This window comes from Anoplolepis gracilipes, chromosome 7, assembly GCF_047496725.1.
Source record: "Anoplolepis gracilipes chromosome 7, ASM4749672v1, whole genome shotgun sequence".
Taxonomy (NCBI): domain Eukaryota; kingdom Metazoa; phylum Arthropoda; class Insecta; order Hymenoptera; family Formicidae; genus Anoplolepis; species Anoplolepis gracilipes.
Window position 1 is genome coordinate 9843404 of NC_132976.1, and position 27486 is coordinate 9870889.

A 27486-nucleotide genomic window follows, 5' to 3' on the forward strand; every position below is an offset into this window, starting at 1 on the left:
CATATTTATAAATGAAAAAAATATACTATATACCGTGATTGTAATGTATAAAACGAGATTTTAGGAAGAGATGTTTTAAGCACATTGCGTAAAGACTTTACTGGCCATTTATATATAAATTAGAATTATTATTTTTTATGTACCGTTAACAACGTATATCTTTATCAATTTACCTGATAGAATCTAATCGCATGTAGAGACTATTTCATGTTTTTTTTATATAATCAAACGATCTTTGTATAATTTAGTTGATTATTTAATATGTATTCTATTACATTTATACTCTACATTTGCATTATAGTTTGTTGTTTGAGAAATGAAATAACAGAGAAATGAAGAAGATTGCCCCAGATAAAATTGCATAAGCGATATATTAATCATGACAAAATTAAATGATAAAATTATATATATAGCGAAAGCATATTTGTTCTTTCCTCTCTTTGATTTTTTTTTTTTTTTAAATGTAAATGCTATGTAATTCACAATCATTATCTTTATTCATGTACGCACATAAATGAGGGCTAAATTTTATAATTATTAACGAGCACGGAACTAATTGCAATCTTAGTGCAATGACTTATGACTTATTAAGAACTCTTATCAATTTATGTACATACACAGACCGTGATTTTATGTGTAATATAATTCTATGCATATACACACATAAATAAACCGGCAACTACAAATACACTACTTATATGATGCGAGATGCATACATAGGGTGTAAATACAAAGGGATTAAAAGGGATTATTTCTGAGATGGTCGAATATCTCGAAAAAATAGAACATCTACGAGAACAATGGTTCAAGCAAAAGTTGTAGCGTTTAAAGTGATGGAATGGTATTTATTTTAATTTTGGAATATTTTGTAAAGATCATTTTTAAAGATCACCTCGAATTGTTTAAATAGAAACTGATATTTTTTATATATTATATTCTTGTAGCTAGTATCGATACATTTTCAAAATGATATAATCAAATCTTCTTTTGTGAAGAACTTCCTAAGTTATGAATCGCGAAATCGAAAAAATTGGTATTATCAATATCAATATGACTCATACACTTGTGGAGAGGGTTTGGAGTCTTTAAATACCATAGGAGTGACGAACTATGGAGTCCTGATCTCTACACAACACACACACACACACACATATATATATATATATATATATATATATATACAAAAGAAAATGTAAATCATGCTGTAAGTACGCAAGCATGCTAATGTCGGTAATAGTGTAACTCGGGAAGTTTTTCACGAAAGGTGGCTTAATTATACTGTTTTGAATATTACTTGACATCAGTTATAAGAATATAATGTATAAGAAATGGCGGTTTTTACTTAAAAAATTCGAAGTGATTTTTAAGTGATCTTCGCAAAATGATCTAAAATCAAAATAAATATCACCATTCGACCATTTTAAATTTTACGTTTGCTTGAAACATTGTTCTCATAAATGCTTAATTTTTTAAATATTTGACTGTCCTGATTTTGTACGCACTTTGTATGTACAGGCGATAATTTGTTGATTCTTCTTTCTCTCTTAAATTTATAATGCTATGATCCACGTGGTCTTCATCTTTATTTATGTAATGCGGATAAATATGAGAGATAAGTTTTCACAACTGTTAATGAAATACTTATACTGACTAATAATTAACGATTTATTATGACGGAACTCGTAATCAATTTATGTACATATTATACATCGAGTTTTACGTGTAATATAATTCTGTACACATCTACACATGCAAATACATTGTCAATTAGAAATACACTGCTTATATAACGCGCAACACGAGATACATATACCATACACGATCTTTTTATATTCGAGCTCTTTATCTTTAGTATTCAATTTTAGGATAAAATGATTTGTCGTAGAGTTAATTTGTCGAATCGTTGATACAATTTACAATTATTCATACCATTGTTGACGTTGATTCATGAATTATTTTAAGATTCTGTGCAATCCGCTATTTTATTAATACACATATATCAGATACGCTACTTTATATAATTAATAACGTTGTTAATTATACAATATCGACGCTAAATCGTTACTTATCCCAAGAGATTTTTGTACAGAATATTGTAAAATATTTTTACCGCTTTTTCTGTCTCCCTTTTTTTTATTTTATTATTTATATATCATGCACACATTTTTTTTTCTCGCTTCTCTACCATAATTGTATAAATCGCTGTACTATTAATTAATACTATTATATTTGCCATTGTATAATGCCATGCCGTCGAGCCTTGCCATTTGTTATTCATTCTCAGAGACGAGTCCAAAGCTATCATTTTTATTTTTTTTTCAATACTCACATGTGAATCGCGCTGAACACGCAGGACAAGTTTTCTGTATCTAACAATAAACATTGTCGATGCGTTGGAGAGAAGAGCTATTAGTTTATAATCATTAAGTTGAAATATATAACATTTATATCGAAATATATACATTGTATATTTCTTCCTAAATTATGTGAATTATCTTCCTGTGAAAAACTGATATTTGTTGATATGTATATAATTCATGTGTGTGTGTGTGTGTGTGTGTGTGTGTGCGTGTGCGTGTGTGTGTGTGCGTGTGTGTGTGTGTGTGTGTGTGTGTGCGTTTGCGCGTGTGTAAAAAATAATTACATCTACCGTGAAAGAAAAAGGTTTAACAATAAGAAACAACATACATTAATAACGCGATTCTTTATTCTTGCCTTCATTCTTATAAAAATATCAACAATTTCAACATAATATGCAGACTCTCATTATTGCTTTGCTACGTAAAATTAACATTGTGACATAGATTTTACATAGATGTAATCATTTCTGACATTTTATAAGAACTACTTGTTCATTCAGGTGACATTTTTTCGACTTCAGATTTTATTTCACAAGTTTATAAAAGAACGCTGCATTATATATTACTTAGTCTGTGTTGTATGCCAGTCAGTTTCATAATTGATATTCGCTGAATAACACTGATATACGTGTATAATTAAAATTAGCTCGTATTTGCATATTCAATTTAATCACTAATATTACACTCGTAAATATATTTTCCTTGCTTATTAAAAGCTAATAACATAATACTTTTCTCCTATAACTTATAATCAAACTAATCTAATTAGTCTAATGATCAATTTATCATCAGGCGTGTTAAATTCAACTTTTTAGAACCAGAACCCACCAATATTGCTCAATTTAGAGCTAAATTATACAAATATTTTATTCAAATGTTTCAATTATTTACATGTTTATCAAATATTCATTAATATTATAAATACCGTATATACCTTTTATAATTGTATATATATATGTATGTGCGTCCGTGCGTGTATTGACAATGAGACATACTGAATAAAAGTTTAAATAAAAATATATTGCAATTTTTCAAAAAAGCACTTTTACAGAAAAGAATTTTAGATTATAAACGTTTACAATATTTTTCATTACAAGAATTTAAGGTATATATGAATATGTATTTTTCATTTTTTAGAATGTAATATAATTACATATACATACATATATATATGGTGATGGTTCTCGTTCCAAGTTATTGCTAGTTTTTATCTTAAGTTCCTTCTAAAGCAATTATTTTTTTAAATGTATTATGTAGCTTATTTTGCCGTGTCCAAAGGGAGATGCTGAATCAGTGCAGTTTCGTATTTCTATGATGTATGTGTAATATTATACGCATATGTATTTATAACGAAGACTCTTCTAACTTTATAGGAACATTACTCTATATTGAAAGATTTTCTTTTTTTTTCTAACTTATATTCTTGCGTACACAGTTTACTGTAATAATACACATGTTCTATTTTATATTTGACTATAGAAATTCTGCATAATTACATGACTAATGATTATACATTAAACATTCATTTATGAAAATCTGCGTAATAAATTTATCTTGATCGATTGCTTTTTCGCGGATATCGATTCATTTTAATCCTAATTTCGAGATTGTTATTAGGACGAAATAAAAATGAATCGAGATTATCCGTTTTTCTTTCATGAGAAATTTGAAGTATAATATAGATATATGTATGTACATTTCTTCGGTTGATGTATTGTCGACAGTTGAAGCTGCGAATTAATTACAATTTTGATTTGTAATTGTTATTAGAGGTATGGGATTCCAAAGAATAACAATGAACACGGTCAATTCTCTTTAAATGTGGTAGGCGTTTATTTTTCCTAATAAACGTGGGGTATGCAAATTCGTGTGTCGCACGCAAGGCAAAGGTAACAATGATTAACAGGCTATAATCTATGTGACAACTTATCACCTATATTTCGTGTGTTAGTATATTTCTCCTCCGTAAATAATTATGTACATATGGAGCTTTTGGATTATTCGCCTGCAAAATATGGCGTTACCGCGTCTCTTTCTTAAAGAAAGGATGTATAAATAGTCGCGGATGGTGTATCCTTTTTTACGGGGCGAGCGCATACACACGCATACATACACACACACACGTATACACATACACACGCACACACGCCACGCGTGCAATTTATTAATTACTATAATATAAGGGCACAACAAATTCATTGACTAATATGCAGCAATACCCGCATACAACGGTACGCGCTAAAAAATAGTATGATATGCGTATATATGTATATAAATTTATAACACGTACAGAGGATATTCAAGAAAGAATTTAAACATTTAGATGGAGATATATATATATATATATATATATATATATATATATATATATCTACATCTAAATATATATATATATATTTAGAAATATCAGAAAATTCACTAAAAAAATCGAATAAAACAGTACACTTTTATTAAATCTTATTTTATAATTATTTTTCTATTTTAATACTCTTGATTTTTTACTTATGCGTGTGTTATATATGTATATACATATATATATATATATACATACATACACTATATATATATAAATATACACTATATATATATAGTGTATATTTTTTTCTTTATATACTATTAAAAAACGTGTGTATCATTTACAAACTAATAATGCTAGTTTACTGGAAGTAGTCTCTAATGGACAGATGCAATTTTAATTTACGATACCGGCTTGCAAATTATACAGAACTCGTATCTACACCATTCGTCCGACGGTTTGCACGCGTAGTTTTGTTGGTGTGTACAATCTGACAATTTTTCAAAACTTTTCTTTCCTTTTCTTTCCATTCATCTTGACGAATGCAGGCTCTACACTCGCACATTTTCAGAAAGAAAACTGTTATAAAAGTTAATCAGACACGTAAATTCAATTATCTACAATTTTAGAATTGGACAGAGTATTTTTGAGAGATACATTATTTGAAGCGCATACTCTTAAAAAATATATAAGATATTCGACGTATTGAAAATAGCTTATATATTTTATGCTTTCTTCAAATACACTTTGTCCAGCCCCGGTAGTCATTTCTAATATCGATTATTGGGTAACTGCTTCAATCAATGTGTTCATGACATTATTAACGCATTCCTTGCGGATGATTAACACGATGACAATGGAATCAAGTCGCGCGGATGTTTCGACGAAGGTTGAACCATAAATAAAAATATCTTATCGATTTTACGAGAACAGAAAATGAATGTCAATAGGGTAAAAAGAAAGCCAACTTCGGCACAAAGTCTAGGAAGGGTAGTTGTTCTTTTTTTTTAATACTTGTGAAAGTGTGTAATGCTGAGTGAGTGTCGCACGTGCTAAGTCAATGCCACATTACTCGTCCATTGGTTTTTTAGTAGCTGAAACAGATCCACAGTAGGTAGGTAGATAACACAAACAAAACACACGCAATCAATTAATCGCTCTCGTGAAAGAATTTGAGGCTTGATACTAACCGATAGTAATTAGGCTTAAACGGACCAGCCTTGTTGAGGCCCATATATTTTGCTTGTTCGTCCGTCAATTCCGTTAGATGCGCGTCAAATGTAGGTAAATGCAATGACGCGACATATTCATCTAGATGAATTGACATTATAAATTAGCATTTATCATATGATATGATACGACTGATAAATTGATAAAAACATAAAACATAGTAAATACATGATAAACAAAAGACAAAATATTAGATTGGTGTTAAAGCTTTGCCATTTCTTATGTCATCAAACTATTCAAGTATTCAAAAAATATTGAGGAATTAGAAAAGAAAAATATGTTGAAGTCAATAATGTGACGATTTCAATAAATAAGAATTATTTCAAAATTATATATATTTTCTCTTTATCTACGAATGTGACACAGAAAGACTTTTAGAACCAATTTAACATCTTGTTGCTATATTATGATTACTGTATTATAATTACGCACCCATCTTTTTCGGCAGCAGATAAACATCGCTCTTGTATCGTCCCGGTGGTGCGTTAAACAGTTCGATGAGGGCTAATGCTTGCGTAGCGGCAGTAATCGACACCACGAAGGATGGAATACTCGAGCACGACAAGTTTACTAAACGACCCTCCGCCAATAGTATTATGCGCTTACCGTCCGGCCAAATAACGTGGTCCACTTGCGATCTCACTTTTTCCCAAGTCAAATCGGGCGTACGTAAACTGTTCTGTTAAGAACATATTTAAGGGGGCTTAATCCTCTCGATCTCTCTTGAGCGCGGAATCGTCATATCGAATCGATCGCTCGAGAAAATCGAGAGTCGCTATAACTGCCGGTCGCGAAATTACACGCGCCGAATAAAGTAGATAAAGTGGGACATACAACGTCTATCTCCGTGTTGCTGTGACCCATGTTGCACACGACGCATCCGTTTTTCATTTTGTCCATGTGCTCGCGCGTGACCACGTTCTTATTGCCCGTCGCTGTAATGACAATGTCTACATTTCGTATGACTTCATTGAGTTTCATCACTCTGAAGCCGTCCATGCTGTAATGCGACAACACATGTATATGTACAACGTAATTCTGCTCGGCGAACAATCTGGCTGCGGAAATTAAATTTGTTTACCCAAGCGAGCCCTCCTTACCTGGCTTGCAGAGCGCATATGGGATCAATCTCCGTGATGTATACGATGCAACCTAAACCCTTGAGAGCTTGGCAACATCCCTTCCCGACTTCTCCATAACCGCATATCACAACTTGTTTACCGCCAAACATGATATCTGTGGATCTTTTCAAACTGTAAGCAATAAATTTCCGATAATAGAATTGAAAACTATAAACATCGCATTCAGAATAAGTAAGTTCCAAACGATTTTCTTGAAACTTGTGTAACTCGTCTTATGTAACTCACCTATCGATGATGCTCTCGCGGCAGCTGTAGAGATTATCGAATTTTGTCTTCGTCACACTGTCATTCACATTCATCGCGGGAACAGACAATTTACCTGCCTTTGACAATTGATATAATCTATGTACACCTGTTACGCTCTCTTCGACAATTCCTAGAACACATACCGTTTTATTCATTCATAAATCAAATGTCATATCATCTTATTTTTCACTTTCAAAGTCTTTAAGAATTTCTATTTCTATTTTCCTATTGATATTAATATGATTATTATATTGCCGAATTATTTTAAAATCTTTTCTATAAAATGGTGAATTTTATAACCGCAACAGACATAACAGAACGAGATAAACCTTGAATCATTTTGAACATGGCATTGTATTTCTTGAGCATTAAGTGAGTAGCGTCACCGCCGTCGTCCAGAATCATGTTAGGCTGCCAATTCTCGGCCGCTACGCACTTGTCGATACACCACCAGAAATCCTCCTCGGTCTCGCCGCGCCACGCAAACACCGGATATCCGGCGTGCGCCAATGCCGCGGCCACTTCGTTCTGTGTAGAATAAATGTTGCATGCCGCCCATCGCACCTGTGCGCCCAGTTCCACCAGGGTCTCAATCAGAACGGCAGTCTGCGCGTTGATATGAGTGCATCCCACAATCTTGGCGTTTTTCAACGGCTATGCAAAACCGATTATTAGAATTAAATTGAAATATAGAATACATAATAAAAATGATCTTTCCATTATCATGAAAGAGAAGAGATTCACCTTGTCGTCAGCTGCGCGTTTCCGTAGGGCCATGATTCCCGGCATTTCCTGCTCGGCGATTTCGATCTCTCTACGACCGAAAGCATGCTGATTGATGTTGCGCACGCAAAAATCCATGAAGCCCTTCTCTGTCTTCTGAATTTTCTCGCGCGGCGAAACGTCGTCTTCATCAGATGAACTTCCTGTATAAGAGGCTATAAGGTAGCGCAAAATGCCGAAAAATGTTGATTATTAGTATCACATCAAAGTGCAAGTGCAGAATATCCTAATAAAGCAGATAATGCAATTGCTTGCGTTAATTCAGACTACAACCATTGCTAATTCTAAACACTAAGAAAAGCTATGAATAATACTAGGATACTACGAATAGCAATATGAAATATAACACTTTAAATATTTCAATATTTGCGATAACTATAATAGAAATATAGATTAAAGTTAAGAAATTATATTAGTATGGTATTAATAGAGAGAAAAGAAGCTGTTGTTCGTTAAAAAAAAGCGAAATACACACGAAAAATCACTATCGTCTATCACCAACACATTCGTACCAGAACTGTAACTATCGGTGCTGCTGGCCGACAAAGAACGGCTCCGGTAGCGGCTGGACTTCTTCAGCGCTCCAGATTTTGAATCCTAGAAATTGAAAATACAGTTAATTCAAATTCCGACTGTAAATGTGTCTCTTTTCTAAAAGGGCCCGCAATGCATCGAGAGAAACTACAAACTGAAGAGTGCATATGAAGCTCTAGCTTGTTGCACCAAATGTATACACAGATCAATATACACATAGACGATTTATATTTATGTCAAAAAAGTTTTTTTCATATATTATTACATCGTACGCAAATCTTTTCACATTTTTTTTGAATATGCAACTACATTTCAGGAGAAAGTGTGAAAAAGATCCTGATAATATATAAAATATTTCAATTATATATATATATATAATATAATCGTCTCATTATATTAGTCTGTATTATCTAACTGATAAGCGAGAATGACAAATTCTGACCAGCATGTATGACATTTATATGGCGAGAGAAGATAAAGCCAAGTCTTGAGGGAAAATAGCAAGGATGACGTTCTATGGATATTCTATGGATATATTGGGTACAAGTTTACTTTGCATGTTTTATACACATATATACTCTTACTTACTAATTTTGTTCTCGGGCCGTGAAAGGCATTATTTGATGCCTCTAGGCTCTGAAATCACAACAACCATCATATCATGATTCAGATGCATCAAGTGTATGCAATACAGTCCGTAGTTTGGTACAAAACTCCCAAAGATTGTACAGATTATGCACAAAATATGTGTAGGAATTTTTTTGTTGTTTCTCAATTTTTTTACATATAAGTTTTTACATCTCATATAATTGTCTCACAGCAAATAATACTTTCAAAAAAGAAATTTTATATATAAATCAGAATATAACAATTATTGTACTCTAATTATAATTATTAATTAAGATAAACATTACATTGTAAAATATTCCTTATATATATATGCAGAGAATATATATTTTATATGTATATTTTATATATACATTATATGTATTATTTATATATACTTTGTATATATAAAATATTAATATATTAATATATATTAATATATACATATATGTACAATCAAATAAGAATAATATTTACTTGTAAATCTCTTTTTTTTGTTTTTTTTCCATAATTTTGCCATTCAATCAGTCAAAATACTCGAATCATTGAAGCACAATTAAAAGAAATATTTTAGGAAACACAGATCTCTTTATGTTGAGCTTCTCAGATTTTTTTTGCATTCAATACAATTCACATAGTGCTAATTGTGCCACGCCTAAATGGTGTGTCTAGGCTTATGAGCGATGCATGAGTGATTGGTACCGAACCTACGGACTACTGTGTGAATAATGCTCTATATGTAAAATAATATATAAGCATTGTAAATGCCAAGTCATAGGCACTATGTGTGTAACTGCATGCATTCACTCCTTCAAGTTGCTAATGTTATTTTTATTAATATAATATATTAATAATAACAATTTGTTGTATATATATATATATATATATGTGTGTGTAGCTGGAAGATATATCTGCGTAAAAGAGAAATATTTGTATTCATTAAAACTGAGCAAAATATGTTAAACAATCTTGATTCTGTCCTTTCTGTAGATTAATCAAACTTCTGTCAGATTTCTGTTTATTTGCTTCTGGTAAAGTAAACACATACGTATAGTTATTATCTCAATCAATTCATTTAATAAACTAATAAGATATAATAAAAGAGGATGATAGAAAAGGATGATGGAAAAACTTTTCCAATCAGCTGCAAACAGGAGCTCCAGTATCCTCATAATACATAAGTAGTAATTCAGGTAGTTTTTAACCAACGCCCAATCATCAATGAACGATATGTCAATTAATACCATGTGTCCAATTATGTAACAACCATATGTGGTCACAAGACTTTGTTGGGCTGGTCACAAGACATGATGCACAATAGAAGTTACAGGTGAGGAACTGATAGACTGAGAGAGTAAGAAGAGAGAGAGAGAGAGAGAGAGAGAAAGAAAGATAGAAGGAAACCAATGTAGAGAAAGAAAGAAGACATAAACATCGGAATTTTCTTTTTTTTTCGAAACGAGCGACACTCGATATGATGAGAGACACGATTGACGAAGACACTTCGCAGCTTTTGGGCTCGCTCCAAAACTCCATCGCAAGAACGGCGGCAAATACGACAGTTATGGCATACAGCTGTTAAATTAGGGCGAATGTCATCCCGATCGCACGAGACGATCCAACGTGTTATGTCACATTAAAGCCTAACTCGATTTACCTTCATGCTGGACGCCGGATCGGTGACCGGGCCATCGGCGAGGGTGCTTCTCGTCTCCTTCCCGGACGACGTGCTGTTCACACCGTCCCCGCTGTCGGCCATTTTTCGAATGCACATCCGCGAGACTCGCCGATCGACCGCCAGGCGTCGCTTCGCGCGCGCGGATCAGGCCCGTAGCTACATTTCCTTCGACGCTGTTCCCAACACGCGGTCGATATACATAAAAAATTCCACGCATCAATTAATTATATACTTTAATCTTGGAAAGAAGGAACCGATACGCAAAAAGTGCAAGTAACAAGCGAATTATTATCAAGTATAACATTTGTGAAAAAAAAAACATTTGTTTCTTCAAAAAAGACTCTGTATGTAAGTATTGGGTACATTCAGGAGTCATTAATATATTTAATTAAATTAAAAGATGATTGTCTAAGACAATGGGGAAAAAAAAAACGCAGAATATATTAATCTAAAATCTCGAATGGAATATACTCTCTATTTCACATATCATGGTGTTCTCCCCGCCACTCCGCTACCAAAAGTATTCGGGCCTGAACATTACTGACCATGCGAAAAACATCGGTGTTCGCCGATGCGTGTGCCCACCCAGCAAGATGGCTCCTGTACGGGGCGACACTCGGTGTTTAACGTGAAGTTATTTACTCACCTGGGATCTCGCGCTGCCCCCTCCGGGAGACGTGCCAGCCGTCGCGTCGATGCGTCGCGGTGCCGCGCGAGCGTAGAGGAAGCGCCGTTTCACGGTCACGAGTCGTGCGTCAACGTAACGTCACGTCGCACAACGTCAACGCCGCGCCGCGCCGCGCCGAGCCGAGCGGAGCCGAGAACGGACGGGGATACGTTGGCCGTGAAGGAGGTGCACCCGGGTCCCGCACGCCGGATCGCACAGGCCGGACGACACGGCCCGGATCCCGGTGACGGAGGATCGAGTCAGCGTCCCCTTCCCCCCCGAGGAGACAGTCCACCGTGCGCTTCCCTTCACTCAGGTAACCGATCGTGTTTCATCCGCCCGTGTATCGTGTCCAGCAGCGGCGGCGACGACGACGACGAACAACCCCGCGTGCTTTCATGCTGTTTCTCTCCTCGTCTCCGAGGAAGAGCCCCCGGGCACCGTTTTGACGTCGAGACCCGAGAGCGTGGTTGTGTACGATACATATCGATCTAAACCCGCGGCTGTCATTCGGACACACGAGTCGTGGGGAACGCGAAATCTCGCGTGTGCCGACAAAGATTTGCGTTCAGGTTTTTTTTTTTTTTCCCCCGAATAGGTATACATTTTCGGAAGTGTAAAAAGGTGCAATCGGAGCCACCATGAAATTTCGTTCTTTGATTACTTTCTGTATTTTTAATTTTCTATCTTTTCTCTCTCTCTCTCTCTTTCTCTCTCTCTCTCTCTCTCTCTCTCTCTCTCTCTCTCTCTCTAATAACAGGAATTATATATTAGTTTCATAGGTAAAAAATTTAGCGCGAATTTAAAGAATAAGCTCTTTTATCGAAAATTAATTTAAAAATTATTGCCGAATTGAGGTTTTGCTGCATCTCCTTTTTTTCGGCAATCTTCGTTTTCGTTAAATCTATTCTTCACAGTCGCATTTTTCTTCCATTTTTGCTCTCTCCTATTTTTTTCTACCAATGCATGAATAATATAAAAGAAACGGTATGCTAATTTTTAATTTCGAACGTAGAAGCAGAACAGCTAAAAGGAGCAGACTTGTTAGGTCCGTTCGTTTTAGTTGCACTTTCTACACTTTATTTATTTTCTCTCGCTCTTTCCAAAGAGAACACATATATCCATCTCGTTTTTTTGGTAAACTTACCGAAAGTGTAGAAAAGTATATATGTATATATATATATATATATATATATATATATATATATATATATATATATATATATATGTAGTTACACACGACGAAACAGCCGGGTGTATATGCAGGGATGATTCCGCCCCTGCAGAAAAAGTCAAGGTTCTTGCAATATAAAACACGTAAAGCTTATATAAAACATGCTAGATATATCGCGCATCTGAAACGAATATATATTGTAAGATTCACGATCGCTATTTAAGGATCGTAAAAATAACGCTTTAATCATAATTTAACACTCTAATTATAATTTATTTCTTATTATCGATTTCAAGTGGATTGAATTGTTTGAGAGACTTATTCTGACCTTCTTACAATTCTACCCTTTGTTGATGCTTATTGATGCAATTAGCATGAAGCGGAGCTATTGTGAATATCTCTTTCAGTGTAATGCATGATTCATAGTTATATTTTAAGAGACACATGTCGCGTTGCAAATCTACGATAGTATACTATATACTAAGTAAGAATATAGTACAAACTGTATAAATTATAAATTATAAATCAATAATTTTTTTTAGTTGCATAGTTGGCCTTTATGATTATTTTTATTTTTGAATATTAACGAGCTTATATAATTTTTATATTTATTTTAAATCAATAATGTTTTAAATTAATGTATCTTTCTCTGCCATTTTTTTTCAGATACACAGTGCCATTCCAAAGAACCATTGCTCACAGCTGTGCTAAACTATAACTGCTACGCATAATAATAGATAGAGTTTAAGAATCTTGAAAAGCTTTGTGTTATTTATATTCAATAACTTATATTAAAATTGCATCTCTACTATATAAGAACTTTATGATACTAGAGTAGAGATATTTGCACGAATGAGAATTTTGAAGAGGATCAATTGGATTTGTACATAAGTCTAATATTCATCGATGCGAGCAAGCAAATTGTGATTAAAATCATCCAGAGATGTTACCAAAGGGAGGTTGAACTAATTTTGTACCACGTAAAGTTCTAGATTTGAAGTAAAATGACCAAAGGTGTAAAGATAAATTTGTACTAGTTGCAAATTTTTTTGGTGACATGTCATTCACTATGTCTTGAGCAAATTTGTGAAAGGGAAAATTTATTTTGACATTGCTATCAGCGAATCATTGCATACCAAACATGGCGAGAAAGAGTGACAATGCTAAAAGTATTAATATCGCGGTGGTCGGATTGTCTGGCACAGAAAAGGATAAAGGACAAGTTGGCGTCGGCAAGTCGTGCCTGTGCAATCGCTTCATGCGTTCCATGAGCGACGACTACAATGTGGAACATATTTCGGTATTATCACAGGTAATTGAAGCAATTCTACACAGAGTTCATTGATTGCTAATTGAAACATTTTAATGAGAGCATTAAATATAATTTTATTGCAGTCTGACTTCAGTGGACGTGTGGTAAACAACGATCACTTCCTATATTGGGGCGAAGTGATGAAAATAGCAGAGGATGGAACTGAGTTTCAGTTTCAAGTCATCGAACACACGGAATTTATAGACGACGCGTCGTTTCAGCCGTTCAAAGGCGGTAAAATGGAGCCGTATGCAAAGAGATGTGCGGCTACGAAGATCACAAGCGCCGAAAAACTCATGTATATCTGTAAGAATCAGCTGGGTATAGAGAAAGAGTACGAGCAGAAAGTCCTACCTGATGGTAAACTGAACATTGACGGATTTTTATGCGTGTTTGACGTGAGTCTCGTACCGAATCGGGCGATAGAAAAACAAGTCGAGATTGTAGCGAATATCTTAAATAATTTAATGAAAACGAAGAAGCCAGTCGTTCTGGTGACAACTAAAAATGACGACGCAAACGAGCAGTTTGTTAAGGAAGCCGAGAAACTGATAATGCGAAAGGAGTATAAAGGATCGATTTTAATCATCGAGACATCGGCGCACGAGAACATCAATGTAGATCTGGCTTTTATGATCTTGGCGCAATTGATCGACAAGACAAAGATGCGCAGTAAACTGATACCGTTTGCCGAGGCAGCCAGGGCTCGGAAGGAACTGTTGGACGCGTCGACGGAATCGTTACAGAGATTGATCCGAATACACGTGACCGACTATCGCGCCCTTTGGTCGCAAGCATCGAAGAAACTCGCGCAACTCAAAGAGTTTACCACTTTCGTGGAATTGTTCGGTATTGAAGCGACGCAGAGACTATTCAGAAGGCATATTAAAAAACTGAAGGACGAACAGATTGCGAAGAAGATACAAAGCTACTTGGACATGTTGCCGGATATACTTCATGAGATTTGTCCGGATATATCGAATTTAATTAACGAGTAAGCTTTTTACGTGAATCACGTCTTGTAAATCGTACGGATTACTGGAAACAATATTTTGCAGGGAATGGTCGGCAGTGCAACAATATATAAAGGAGCATCCCGAATTCGATCAGTACTTCTACGAGTGTCCCGAGGATATACCATGGATTGATTGTGACTTTGGAGAAAACAATGGCACAAAAATTCCTTACGATGTGCTGGAGACCCCCGAAGCGGAGACTGTATTTAAAAATCACATAAATGCCTTGCAACAAGAACAACGGCGACTAGAGTAAGTAATCCGATGCAGAACAGAGTTGTGAATCACTTTAACAAATAAATATTGTAGAAGCAAGTTACATGTATATTTTTCATATAGAACTGATATAGCTAATTGTAGTAAATTTATAATATCGTTTCATTCGATATTATAGAAGGTAATATTCATATACAATTTACTAATGCTTTGCTTTATTCTGGGTGGCGTTTCTTTGTGCAGACTTCCGAAAAGGTAATTTATGCTTATTTTTTTTTTTTACTTGTTTTTTTGTCTACAGTATAGGACATAAGTATTTGAATTGGAAATAATAGTATTTGTTCTACAATGTTTGTGCTGTGCTAACATTTGCATAGTAATATGTGCTTTTATATTATTTAAAATAAGTTGAGATATTTGTTGGTGCCTAATAAGTCAATTTACTTATGATGCATGTGTACCAATTTAAAGTATTTTGATAAAATTAAGATTTAAGATTATAATAAAATATTTTTAAGATGTAACACTACATTATAATACATTAATATTGGAATAATGAAAATAACAATATAAATAACTAAAACCTGAATGTAACACAAACTTTTAGACTAACGAAATGTTATTAACAACAACTACACATTATAGTTATTTAAAATTGTCTTATGTATTAAATTATTATTTTGTAATATGGAACATTGTCAGAACCAAATTCTGTTTTACATCAATTAATTAATTTCTGTTAGATGGAAGAAACAATTTAAGCAATTATTGGAAGAAACTGGTTACGTTACGCCTGGAAAACATTTGTCTGAGGTACGAGTTTTATTTATGGGCAGAGAATGTTTTGAAGAGCTTTCTCCTCATGATTGTCAAGAAATTTATGATCAGCATCAAAAGGAAATTATTGAGAAAGCAAAACACAATTTCCAGGTATTTATTTGTACATAATAATTATATTATTGCTATTAATATATAACAAATGTATGCAAAATAAATATTTGGGAATGTGTTACAGGAATTATTGTTGGAGCATGCAGATTTATTTTATCATTTCAAGAGTATAGCTCCATCTGGAACTATTACACAAGACGATATAAAGGAAATTACAGATGCTTTATTGGATGATTTTAGGTATGCTGTATTATTCTAAATATACATTATATAAAAAAGAATAGTTTTAAATTTTTCAAGTATGATATTTTATAGATAAAAACAATATAAATATATTTATAATGTAACTTTTATTTTTCTAGATACAAAGCGCTAGATAGATTAGATCAAGATCGAAAGTTAATGTTGTTTCAACATTTGGGATTTGTGCATTGTCCCATAAGGGAACACTGCCCTGCTTATCCAAATTGTATGGACGCTCTTATAGAAAGGATACTCGGAACGAAAGCTCATAGGTAAGAAGTCAATGTCAATACAGAGAATTGTTCAGTGTATGAAATTATTTCGTAACACAAATCTGAAAACCGTTCTAACAGACCTTCCTCATGGAATCACAGTAGTCAGTGGCAGTTAACATCGGATAACAATCAGTTAAATTTAGTCATACTGGGAAGTAATGGACTGAGCGAGGAGTTTGCTCGTGAAATAAGGGCACAAACGGAAGATGATGAAGTAGAGATAGATTGTCAATTGTACACTCTCGGATATCGCATTATAGACGGTGATGTGGGACTGCCGCATAACTCCTTCACCACGTCCGATTTCATGCCACATGGTAAGTATCAGTTTAGGCTTGATGTAAATGAAGTTTCCTAGATATAACGATATATTCTTCTTGTGTGTTTTAGGATCTTTTTGTATCTATTCGAATGAGGATTCGTTTGAGTACATTCGATCTTCTTTAGAGAAAACTCTGTTGTCAAATCTAGAGCAAGAGGACAGGCTACCGTTTCAAGGATTACCCATTGTAATAATGTTTGTGCCAGAAGCTAGTATCGACGAAATAGAAGCCATAAAGCTCAGAGAAGAGGGACAGAATCTTGCTGACAGGTATACTTATTATATCAGTTATAATCGAAATAAAATATGTATAACACATGATATTCTTATCAATTTGGCATCTCCAGTTTGCAGTGTCCATTTATCGATGTCTGCATAGATGAGCTAGAACAAGAAAAGCACAAACGATTTCCTACTTCATTGGTGAAAGATGCTTTGCAACAACTTATACAATCAATAAATCACAGAGCTGGTTTTTTAAATATATATCAGAGCGTTATCGAATGCTTGGAACCTGATATCAGGTAAATTATCATAATACCTTTCATGATTAATTTGCAGTCACATATCTTATTTTGCGTTTGATTTCAGAATAATAATGTGTATGTTCTGCGGTGATCCTTATTCAGTCGAGAACGTTCTCGGTCCTTTACTAAATCATCAATGCTGCTTTCTCAGTGGTGATAGATCTATAGTTTTAGAAACATTTCTAGGAGAATGCAAACGTCGAGTCGAAGTTATTATTTCGAGTTTCCATGGAGCCAATGCATTCAGAGACGAATTAGTGCACGGCTTTATACTTGTTTATTCTACAAAAAGGAAAGCTTCTCTTGCAACTCTAAAGTATGTACCGAAGATTCGTTGACATATTTAAAAGAAAATATTTACTTATTATATATTTTGTTTTATAGTGCCTTTTCCACAAATATACCAAATCTACCGATACAAATAATGGCTGTGACTGATACTGGCGGTGCGAATGCTTTCTTCAGCAACGACTTGAGTCATCTACTTATCACAGAAGGAAACGCTATCGCGGACAAATTGGAGGCACATTTTATGACGTCTGCATCCAGCTGCCAACAGAAAAGTGAGAAATTCGAAACTTTATTTTGACATGCCAAAGGGTAAATTCAATTTCATAATTATTTCATATTTGCAGCCGCATTTTACACGCCCTTCTTCAAAGTGGTGTGGGAAAAGAAACCGGAGATCGAGCAGGCGTTTAACATGGAGGAACCGGGGAATTTAAATGATAGCGGAGAAGGTACCTTAGAGTATTCGGCTTTACATCCGATGCCGCCACCGCGTCATGAAAGCTATCATCTTCAAACGCCGGATGACGGGTAACTATTTTAGAAGCAGTTCTCTAGCGAGTAGAACGAATTGATCTATTTAATTCTGTGGATTTCTTTGTGACTCAAAAGTCTAATGTGAAGCAGTATGTCTGTAACTTTTAGAAGCGGCTCAGAGTCATACGAGCAGTTGACACCTGACGGTGATCTGGGTGACACTGGTTTGACAGAACAATTTGCCGATCATAGAGCTACGCCAAGTGACGACAGCGACATTTATAGCCAGGTCGACTTCTATCGAGAGGAGAGGGAGAGAGATCTAATGAAGAATGAAGATATCACGAATAAATTATCCGGTTAGTAACTGGAAATTAATTCATCGTACAACGTTGTGAAATGTGACTTTTTAAAATTTCCATTCCATTCCAATAAATTCTTATTTTTTTCCTTCAGGTTGGGTGAAGGACACATTCATGCATCAAGATGGAGTTACCAACAGTTATCCACACAGAGCTTTCACGACAGGTCGACGATACATCTCTCAGACAAAGCCGCGACCGAAGGGAAATAGTCAGACGTTGAAACAACCCGGGAAAATTAATCTCAAAGATTTCTCCAATGTGACAGATGCGATAGCTAGGATGACAATCGGCGAGAAAGATGAACACGGCCCGAAACTGACAATGGGTCACGCTCCTCTTGCCACACCAGAACTGGTAGATCTCGGCTCCGAGTATGCACAGGTGAAAGACGTCGTTCCGAGTATGTACTCTGCCTACGATGGCGATTACATGTACGCCCTGGTGCAGGATTCTATCAGCAACAATAAATCTAAACTGCGCCACCGACGTGAAAAGGGACAGCCGTGTAAGATTTTCTTTTTGTTGTTTACGCTGTTTTTTTTTTTTTTTTTTTTTTTTTTTTTTTTTTGAGAGGATATTAAGTATTAATTTATATGTAATTATTACTTACATTAATTATTTGCAAATATATAGCATATAGCGATTCTGACTCGGAATGGAGTTCCTTGGAAAGACAAAGAGCAGCTGACGCCTTGAGCAAAACGAGTAAGAAGTCTTTGTCGCATAAACGAATACGCAAAAAACGCACTGCGATACCAGTCGCTACACCCAAAGTACCGTCATTGGCCAGCATGGGAAGCGGAGACGGTATAGTCGGCTTGAACTACAATATGAAAGACGATAAAAACTGGCGCGTCGAGCCAGTAGACAGAGGTAAATTTTTTTTCATTCTTTTCTTTCTTTTTTATCAAATAATTCAATAGCTTTTTACATTATCTATATAAGTGATGATATATTTAACGATACTTCTATCTTTTCAGTATCTAGCGAAACGCCCGATACTTCTGAATCGAGCGATCCGGAGCATACTTCGAGATCTAGATCGAAACAATATAAATATGCTGCCGTTAGTTTGCGAAAGAGATTCTCAGGAAATTCATTGCAACAGCAATATTTGCAGCATCCATTTAATGTAAAACATATGCCACAGGAGATGTTCAGCGCCTCCTGTAAGTAACTGAATTTTAATTTAATGAGAATATTCATTAATGCAACATACATATATAACATTTTGCTGAGGTGTTATAATTATAACTTATATAATTTTAATTATATATAACAATGTAATTGTAATGTATAATATGTGATCTAGAAAGAGAAAATTTAATTCAATAATTTAGCAATACTTTACAATACATGCTTACGCATGTGTAATTAAAGATTGTGATTTTGATTTAATCCGAGGCTTCTTTATTGAAATGACAACTTTGGTTCTCTCGTTTTTTTTTAAAGATAACATATATCAGCAAGTTTTCAATTAAGTTTCAGTGTTCAATTTTGTTAAGTTGCATGAAACTGTTATTTTAGCCAAGCAAAGGAGTGAAAATACATTTGGCATTCCAGATGATGAATCAAGTCTCGATGTGTCCTCACCACGGGAAATTAATTCCCCTAGCGTAAGTTCTCTTAACGCATATAATGCAAATGGATGTTGTAAAGTACATGTATAATTATATCTTGTTTTGTTTGTTTTCCAGTTTGGTATATTGAATAAGTCAAAGGACGGCGAAAAATTAGCCAGAAAGAAAGACAAGCAAAAAGCAAAAGAGGATGAAAAATTGGAGAAGAGGAGGCAAAAGGAAGAGAAACTCAAGAAGCACGCCGAAAAGGAAAAAGAGAGGGAGAAAAAGAAACAGGAGAAGATTAAACAGACCAAAGGCCCAGGGGGAACACCGATTTCGGGTCAATCGCAGCAACCTTTAATCGAGGATTTTGCGCAAAGCGAAACGAATCGGATACCTTTATTTCTGGAGAAGTGCGTGCGATTTATCGAGGACGAGGGATTGGATTCGGAAGGGATATATAGGGTGCCCGGTAATCGCGCACACGTAGAACTGCTTTTCCAAAAGTTTGAAGAAGGTATATCATTCATTAAAACTGTTACAATGTTCAGTGTCACTTTCTTTTCTGATATAAAATTTAGCTTTCTCCTAAATCCTGCTATGATGGATAATATAAATCAATATTTTTCATTTCTTTCTATATATAGATGGTAACGTCGACATACATTCTTTGGATATTCCTGTAAATGCTGTTGCTACAGCCTTGAAAGATTTCTTCTCTAAGAGACTACCACCACTCATCGACAAAGACCGTATGAGTGAACTTGAAGATATATCAGGTGAATTAGTTTAGTGACACAAATTCAGCAATCATAGAATTTTATAATTCAAATTTTTTTTTTTTTAAGTCTTTAGATGCTATTTTATGTCATCAAATTTTAATTATAGTTAAATAAATAATTATAATAATTAGTTATAGAGAGAGAGAGTTAAATTAAAAAGCAAAATATTTTTAAAAATGTTAATTAAGTAAAAAGAACAACATTTTTAAGAATGTATGCTTATTTATATCAGGTGCACGAGGTATTAGCAAACCTATGTCAGCTACTTGCATGAACATGGAAGGTTAGTACTCTTATTTCATAGATATAGATAATTGAGCAAAATATTCTTCAAATTTTCAAGATTAAAATATAAACTAAAATTTGAACAATTGCAGATCGAAGCGGTAGATTGTTAGCCCTGCGTCTGATGCTCAAGAAATTAAATCCAGTTAACTTTGATGTTCTCAAGTTTATCTTTCAACATTTCGTAAAGTAAGTGTCGTGAAGATAATAAAATATATTCTTTAATCTTAAATTTATTCTGATTTTACTTTTTCTTTTTAATCTAATCTAAATTTATGCAACTTTAGAGTTGCGGAGAATTGTAAACTCAACAGTATGGATAGTAAGAATCTGGCGATCTGCTGGTGGCCTACGTTACTACCGATTGAATTTAACGACCTCGGTAGATTCGAAGCCATGAGGCCATATCTGGAAGACGTGGTCCAGACGATGATCGATCAGTATCCTTTCCTGTTCTGTGGCGAGGATGCTGTTGTGATGGTGTAGTGATCAAACACGCTGCTACACAGTGCATAGTGCAACAGGATTGAAAATTTTCTCGTGGACAACAGCGATAAAAACGGCACGTCCGGCTCATGGTATAATTTCGTTTTTTTTTATACGTGTCGACGAATATGGTCTCAATATATAATTTGTATCGATATTAAAGTTCGCTTTAGCATACACTTGTAATGTTACACAAGTCCCATATAAGGCGCGACGTAAACGATCGAACAAAGCTTTTATTTAATTTTAGTCATTTCATACTTGTTCATTTCCGGAATGTGTGACACGCAAGATCCTTCTTTACGGAATGATCACTCGATGGTCCTAAGACAGTTGTTCGCGTGCGTGGATCAGGTAATAACTCAAGAATAATAAGAGTCAATCCATGTGTGTCATAACAGTATGCATGTATCATGTTGGATGTATCCAGAGCGATGTATTTATTGATATTGTATTAGAGATATAAGATTCTCGATATTTGATAATCACGATTAGCTTTATATAGTTACGGAAATAAGATCAATGTTGCTTTTTTTCTTTCATTTGCCTTTCTCTCTTTCAGTTCTCTCTTTCTTCGTATTTTCTTGTCCACATTGCGAAAAAAGAAAATACTACAAAGTGTTGATAACACTAACATATAACCTCGTTAAAGAGGTTGTTATATTTAATATTTAAAGGAGGATGTATCCAGAGTTCATTCGCAAAAGACACGAAACATTCACGAGATTTATATATCGTCGAATAATATCTATATATATATATATCTCATATAGCAACGATATCAAAAAAAAAAGTTTTTAGTATGTTTCCTTTTTGGCACAAATGCACAAATCGTCTCTCGAGCGTGTTTATTACTTTTGCATCTTTATCAATGTAGATTATCATATAGGAATTTTTGGATAAATCATTATCGTGGCAGGTTCAACAACAAATTCAAACGATGATACAATCGATTTCCTCTATTCCGTCTAAAAAGATAAAAGTCAAAAAGAGATACATGCAAAAAGCGTGTTACATATAATTGCACAATATGATAAATAGAGATAATACAAAGAATAATACGGATAAAGATATAAGAGAGAATATTTCGGCAGAATTTCACGCACACAATATATACACATATAAAAATCGAATCGAAATAACTATTAAGAAATATTTAGAATTACGGACGTGAAATAATATTAAGATTTCTTAAAGCGAATATGTACATAAAACTAACGATTTAAGATACGAAATTCATAACATTAAATTTTCATAAGAATTTTTTCCGAGAGTGAAAGCAATCCATTTCTCGCTAGAACTAATAATATTTCACATCGTTTACATTTTCGTAAAAACACAGAAAGTATTCATTAGCGCATAAAGTTCAAGATCGACGTTAGTTAACGAAAGAAATGTATCGAAAAAAAATATATAATTTTATATTTAATCAGAAACGCATCTTTAGATTCATCGATTTATTTGTCCTATTCGCTTTAAATTGTCGTTTAAATTTGCACAATGATTGCATTATGATGGATTTGGTGAGACATTCTTTTTTATAGGTGTGCCATAACTCGATGTTAAAAATTGTAATGACAGATGTAATGCCTTTCGGCGGCTCAACATTCGAAAGTAAGCGCGTCGTTTAAGCATCAACAAGCAAGTATTTACGGTGAATTACCGAGAAAGAGATACTTAATATCGCTTCTCTGAATGTTGGAGCTACTATGAATAAGAGAAAAGAAGAAGCGAAATAATACACTTTTATAATCTGCAAACATTCTTGTAAGGAACGTTGATGTTACTTGGTCTCGCGAGAAACGCATTTTAATCGAAGCGAATATTTCAAATGAATTTCAAGTAGAGCAGGATTTCGAAAGAAAAAAATTTGTCGATTCATGGACTCGTAAGAAAATGTGTATCTCACGAACACGCTACTTTGTATTTGTAAGGAAACAATGTAACAATATTTCTATGATCGACGTGCGCGTGTGACGAGAAAGAGAGAGAGAGAGAGAGAGAGAGAGAGAGAGAGATAGAAACGGATCGTACATTCCCATTTAGTCATAAAACAAATTTTATACATTCGTACGTACATAATTGTATAATGTTCTTAATAGAAAGAGAATAAGATGTACGATGTTTTACGAGATCTCGAGCGATCGAAAATTCGCGTAGTAACGACGTGACGTCGGCGATGTTGAGGTAGCGTGTGTCGAAGCATTTGGGAACGCTCGTTCGGAAGAGATATTCCGATACTCTTGCTATCTTTCTCTATTTTATATATAAATTAAATCGAGATAATTGAGTTAAAGCACTTTTAAAGTTTCCATGAAATTTTTCTCGTGAATAAGATCACGTTTGTTATACATTGAAATACTGTTTGCACCAATTCTTTCATTTTTTTTTTCATCTTTAAATGTCGCGTAAATCAGTATTAATGATTAGCTGGATTGTCTCTGTCTATCTGTCTACAATATTACTAGAGTTTCTTATAGAGAATATAAACAATGTAGATTTGTTAATCGAAATTGGTGCAATCTCAATTTCATTATTCACAAATTTCTTGGGTGTATTTCGCGTAATATACTCTTCGATAGTTTTCAATCATTTTTCATGTAACTATCATTTGTTCAAGGACTTAGCGCGAATTATATTACATTGCGACCAATTGAAAGATTCAATTACGATAATGGTTCACATAAGTTATTTCTTTTTAAAAACCCCAAAAAGTATCTCAAATTTAAGGAGTTTATTTACCTATTTTTATTAATGCAAACTTACATTTAACTTTTTCAAACTTTTTAACAGAAAAATAAAAGGCATTTAATATCTTAATTATGACGTTAACAATATTATTATTGCTATAATAATATTTCTAAATGTATAATATATACAAATTATATATAATACAAATTTACAATAATTATCTTTTAAGTCGCCAAAAAACATAAATTGAACCACTATTGGACCGGATCTTTCGATTGCGGTTTCATTGTATACACAATGTAACGAGTAAGCAATAGCAAAGAAACGAATCTAGCGAGTAAGTACTCGAGAAAGTACTCGATGACGAGGATATAGGAAGTACGAGATAACGATTATCAAAGCTCTGTAACGAGATTGTTCTTCGCGCAGCAGCATTATCATCATCATTGTCGTCGTCATTGTCACCATCACGTCCATGTATCGTCCTCGGGCACGTATCCATCGAGCGTCTTCTCTCGCGAAGAGCCTAAGAAGGAAGAAGATCACTTTTCTACGATACGTCCGTTAAGGTTTCCGCTTGTCTCTTCTCGCTATCCGAGGACGGTCCGCGGACACCGCGGCCGACCTCTTTCCCCCCTCCCGTTGAATACAAAAAATTCTTACACATTGTCGCAGCCTGTGATAAGAATGTAGGCGAATGGACCTTATTTCTTTTTAATTTATAGCATCGGCTGATGCACGAATGTATTATAGTTGTACAGTTGCATCGGGATGATGTGTATTATAAGCCATACTTTCCTTGCATTTCGCGCGTCACATTTCTCTTTTTTTTCCGTCTATCTCTTCCTTTATCATTCATCACCGTTCTTCGCGAGCTTCGTCCAACTTTGAAAATCCGTCATTTCTATAATCTCGGTATACTATGCGAGCATCTCTGAGATATCAGGCGGTGAAGAAATGTAGGAAAAGTATTTTTAAATTGTTAATTGATATTATAGCGATAAAAATTTTCGTTTGACTGATAAAGTATAAAGTGGGATCTCAATTTTAGCTGTTTGCGAGTCGAAATATTTATATTGATCTGTATCAGCACGTCCACACACTAATTTAATTGCATCTTGCGATATTTTATACTTTAACGTTTTCATAACATAATATAATAAAATATACACACATATTTATATAGTATTATATATTTTTTGTGTATTTTTTTATAATATTATTTTATATTTAAGTTATTTTATATGCCAATAAATTTGTGAAAATCCTTTTCTACTTTTATCTTTCTTCTGCGAGAACTACATTTCTTCATAAGAATGTAAATTAAATTGAAGTGTGAATGTGTTTGACGTATGAATAACTGAGACTAATACTCAAATTTGATAATGATTAAATATTAAGTATTAATGATTCAATGTGCGAGCTAATGAAACTCATCAATGAGATAAAGATTGTTAGGTATATATCTTACATCATTTTCCTAGTCAATCTCTTTTTCTGATCGGAAAAAGGGTTGAAATTGGATCAAAAGTTTTGTAAGAATCTTTGATATAAATGTGAGAATTGAAGTATTTTATACGTAAATACTATTTAATTTAATTGTATGAGATATAAGTGTATTGAAAATAACTAACAAATACGACCAAGATATATAAAATTGCCAATTTCTACTTTACTAAAAATCTGTAAATATCAAGCATTTTGCGAAGGTCTCGAATTTCAAGTCTGTTCCTTCTATCTGCATTTTCCATGCTTTCTCGCAATATCTCTTCTTCTTTTTCTTTTTAATGAATATGTATTTATTTCGTTTCGAATACAAGTAGAGGACAATATAGTGCAGATGAAAAGAACAGATTTATACGCAGTTTCTTCGAGTTCAAAAAAAAATCTAATCTTTTATCGCCGATTTAATTTTAACTGTCTATCTCTATAAAATAAAAGAAGAATATCAGTGTTGCTCGCAAAGTATCGGAGCTAATTACATCTGAATCGCCGGCTACATTGAAATTCACCGATCCTTCAATTTCTAACGTGCCCTTCACTCTCCCTCATCCCTCTTCCCTCCTACCTTTTTACAAATGCGTTTCCATCTTTCCTAAATTACGCGTTTATAAATGTCGTCATATACATGTAACGATTTTTGTAAATAATCAATATACATATATAAATATAATTATATATATATAAATATATATATATAAATTATATATATATGAAAAACAACGTGTAAATGGACGGAACCTGTCTTTGTTGTATCGATAATCTTATATCAGACTTGTATATGAACGGAGAGGGACTTTTGATTATTAAAAGTTTCCTAGAGTAAAAAAAATGTCGAGTTTTCTCTTCAGCCACGATATTATATAATAATTATACTATCGTAGTAATATAAGCTGAAACAGGGAATGCGTGTCGATATCTATATAATATATATTATTGCATATGTAATTTTATCTTATATTTTTCACTATGGGATAAAAAATATTATAATAATTTATTGTCAATGGGATGCAAAAGAAGAGGGGTGAAAAAATATCAATTTTTTAATTTTTCAATTAAATGCAAAAGACGTGAAATACGAAAAGCGGTTTTTTAAATTAAAAGGGAGATTATATTATAAATGCAAAATCATATAAAATAAATAATTTAATGACATGCATAGTCGAACGTGTAACACGATATTGATACAATAATGGAATACATATTTCTTTCATGTGTGAAAAGATCTCTACGTCAACAACACGTTGTCTTCCGATCGCCTTGAAATGGCATCTTGTGCCGCCTAAGCGATATACGGGGTGTACCAAGAAATACGTATATGTCAAACAGCAAACTTTGCTTCGGAAATAATCCGTAATTTCGTTCTTTCCGCAGATTTTAACCTCCTCCGTTCATTTATCCTGACTCTATGATCCTCGATACTACGTGTTGCGTTAATTAAGTAAGAAAAGAAGCCCCCAAAAAATTTAATAAGAAACAAGAAATGCATTTCGAATCAATTCAATTATTTTTATTCAATTATGTGTTTGTCG

At 33.9% G+C, this 27486-nt stretch overlaps 2 protein-coding genes across 11 annotated transcripts; one reads left to right on the plus strand and one right to left on the minus strand.

Moving 5' to 3' along the window:
* Positions 1 to 288: 288 nt before the first annotated feature.
* On the minus strand, positions 289 to 11652 carry LOC140668187 (adenosylhomocysteinase-like 1). Of its 5 annotated transcripts, none has more exons than XM_072896953.1 (12): positions 11522 to 11652; positions 10855 to 11048; positions 9180 to 9227; positions 8570 to 8654; positions 8019 to 8200; positions 7604 to 7928; positions 7254 to 7404; positions 6987 to 7139; positions 6721 to 6886; positions 6319 to 6565; positions 5847 to 5967; positions 289 to 5750 (listed from the first exon to the last, which is right to left on the minus strand). In XM_072896953.1, the coding sequence occupies exons 2-12, from the start codon at positions 10969 to 10971 to the stop codon at positions 5744 to 5746; spliced, it is 1602 nt and encodes a 533-aa protein (XP_072753054.1). In that variant the 5' UTR covers positions 10972 to 11048; positions 11522 to 11652; the 3' UTR covers positions 289 to 5743. The 5 variants fall into 5 exon arrangements, with proteins under 5 accessions (XP_072753054.1, XP_072753053.1, XP_072753056.1 ...); XM_072896952.1 differs by having other exon boundaries at positions 8019 to 8212; XM_072896955.1 differs by lacking the exon at positions 9180 to 9227.
* Positions 11653 to 11717: 65 nt separating this feature from the next.
* On the plus strand, positions 11718 to 26677 carry Rhogapp190 (Rho GTPase-activating protein 190). Of its 6 annotated transcripts, none has more exons than XM_072896919.1 (24): positions 11718 to 11858; positions 13383 to 14028; positions 14112 to 15022; positions 15087 to 15296; positions 15504 to 15515; positions 16004 to 16190; positions 16276 to 16391; positions 16514 to 16666; positions 16748 to 16986; positions 17060 to 17261; positions 17339 to 17515; positions 17583 to 17834; positions 17903 to 18081; positions 18154 to 18337; positions 18434 to 18642; positions 18740 to 19153; positions 19282 to 19521; positions 19629 to 19817; positions 20176 to 20264; positions 20346 to 20727; positions 20858 to 20989; positions 21225 to 21275; positions 21370 to 21466; positions 21565 to 26677. In XM_072896919.1, exons 2-24 carry the CDS (start codon positions 13858 to 13860, stop codon positions 21761 to 21763), a joined length of 4995 nt encoding a protein of 1664 aa, XP_072753020.1. In that variant the 5' UTR covers positions 11718 to 11858; positions 13383 to 13857; the 3' UTR covers positions 21764 to 26677. The 6 variants fall into 6 exon arrangements, with proteins under 6 accessions (XP_072753020.1, XP_072753026.1, XP_072753023.1 ...); XM_072896925.1 differs by having other exon boundaries at positions 20212 to 20264; XM_072896922.1 differs by having other exon boundaries at positions 18452 to 18642.
* Positions 26678 to 27486: the final 809 nt, after the last annotated feature.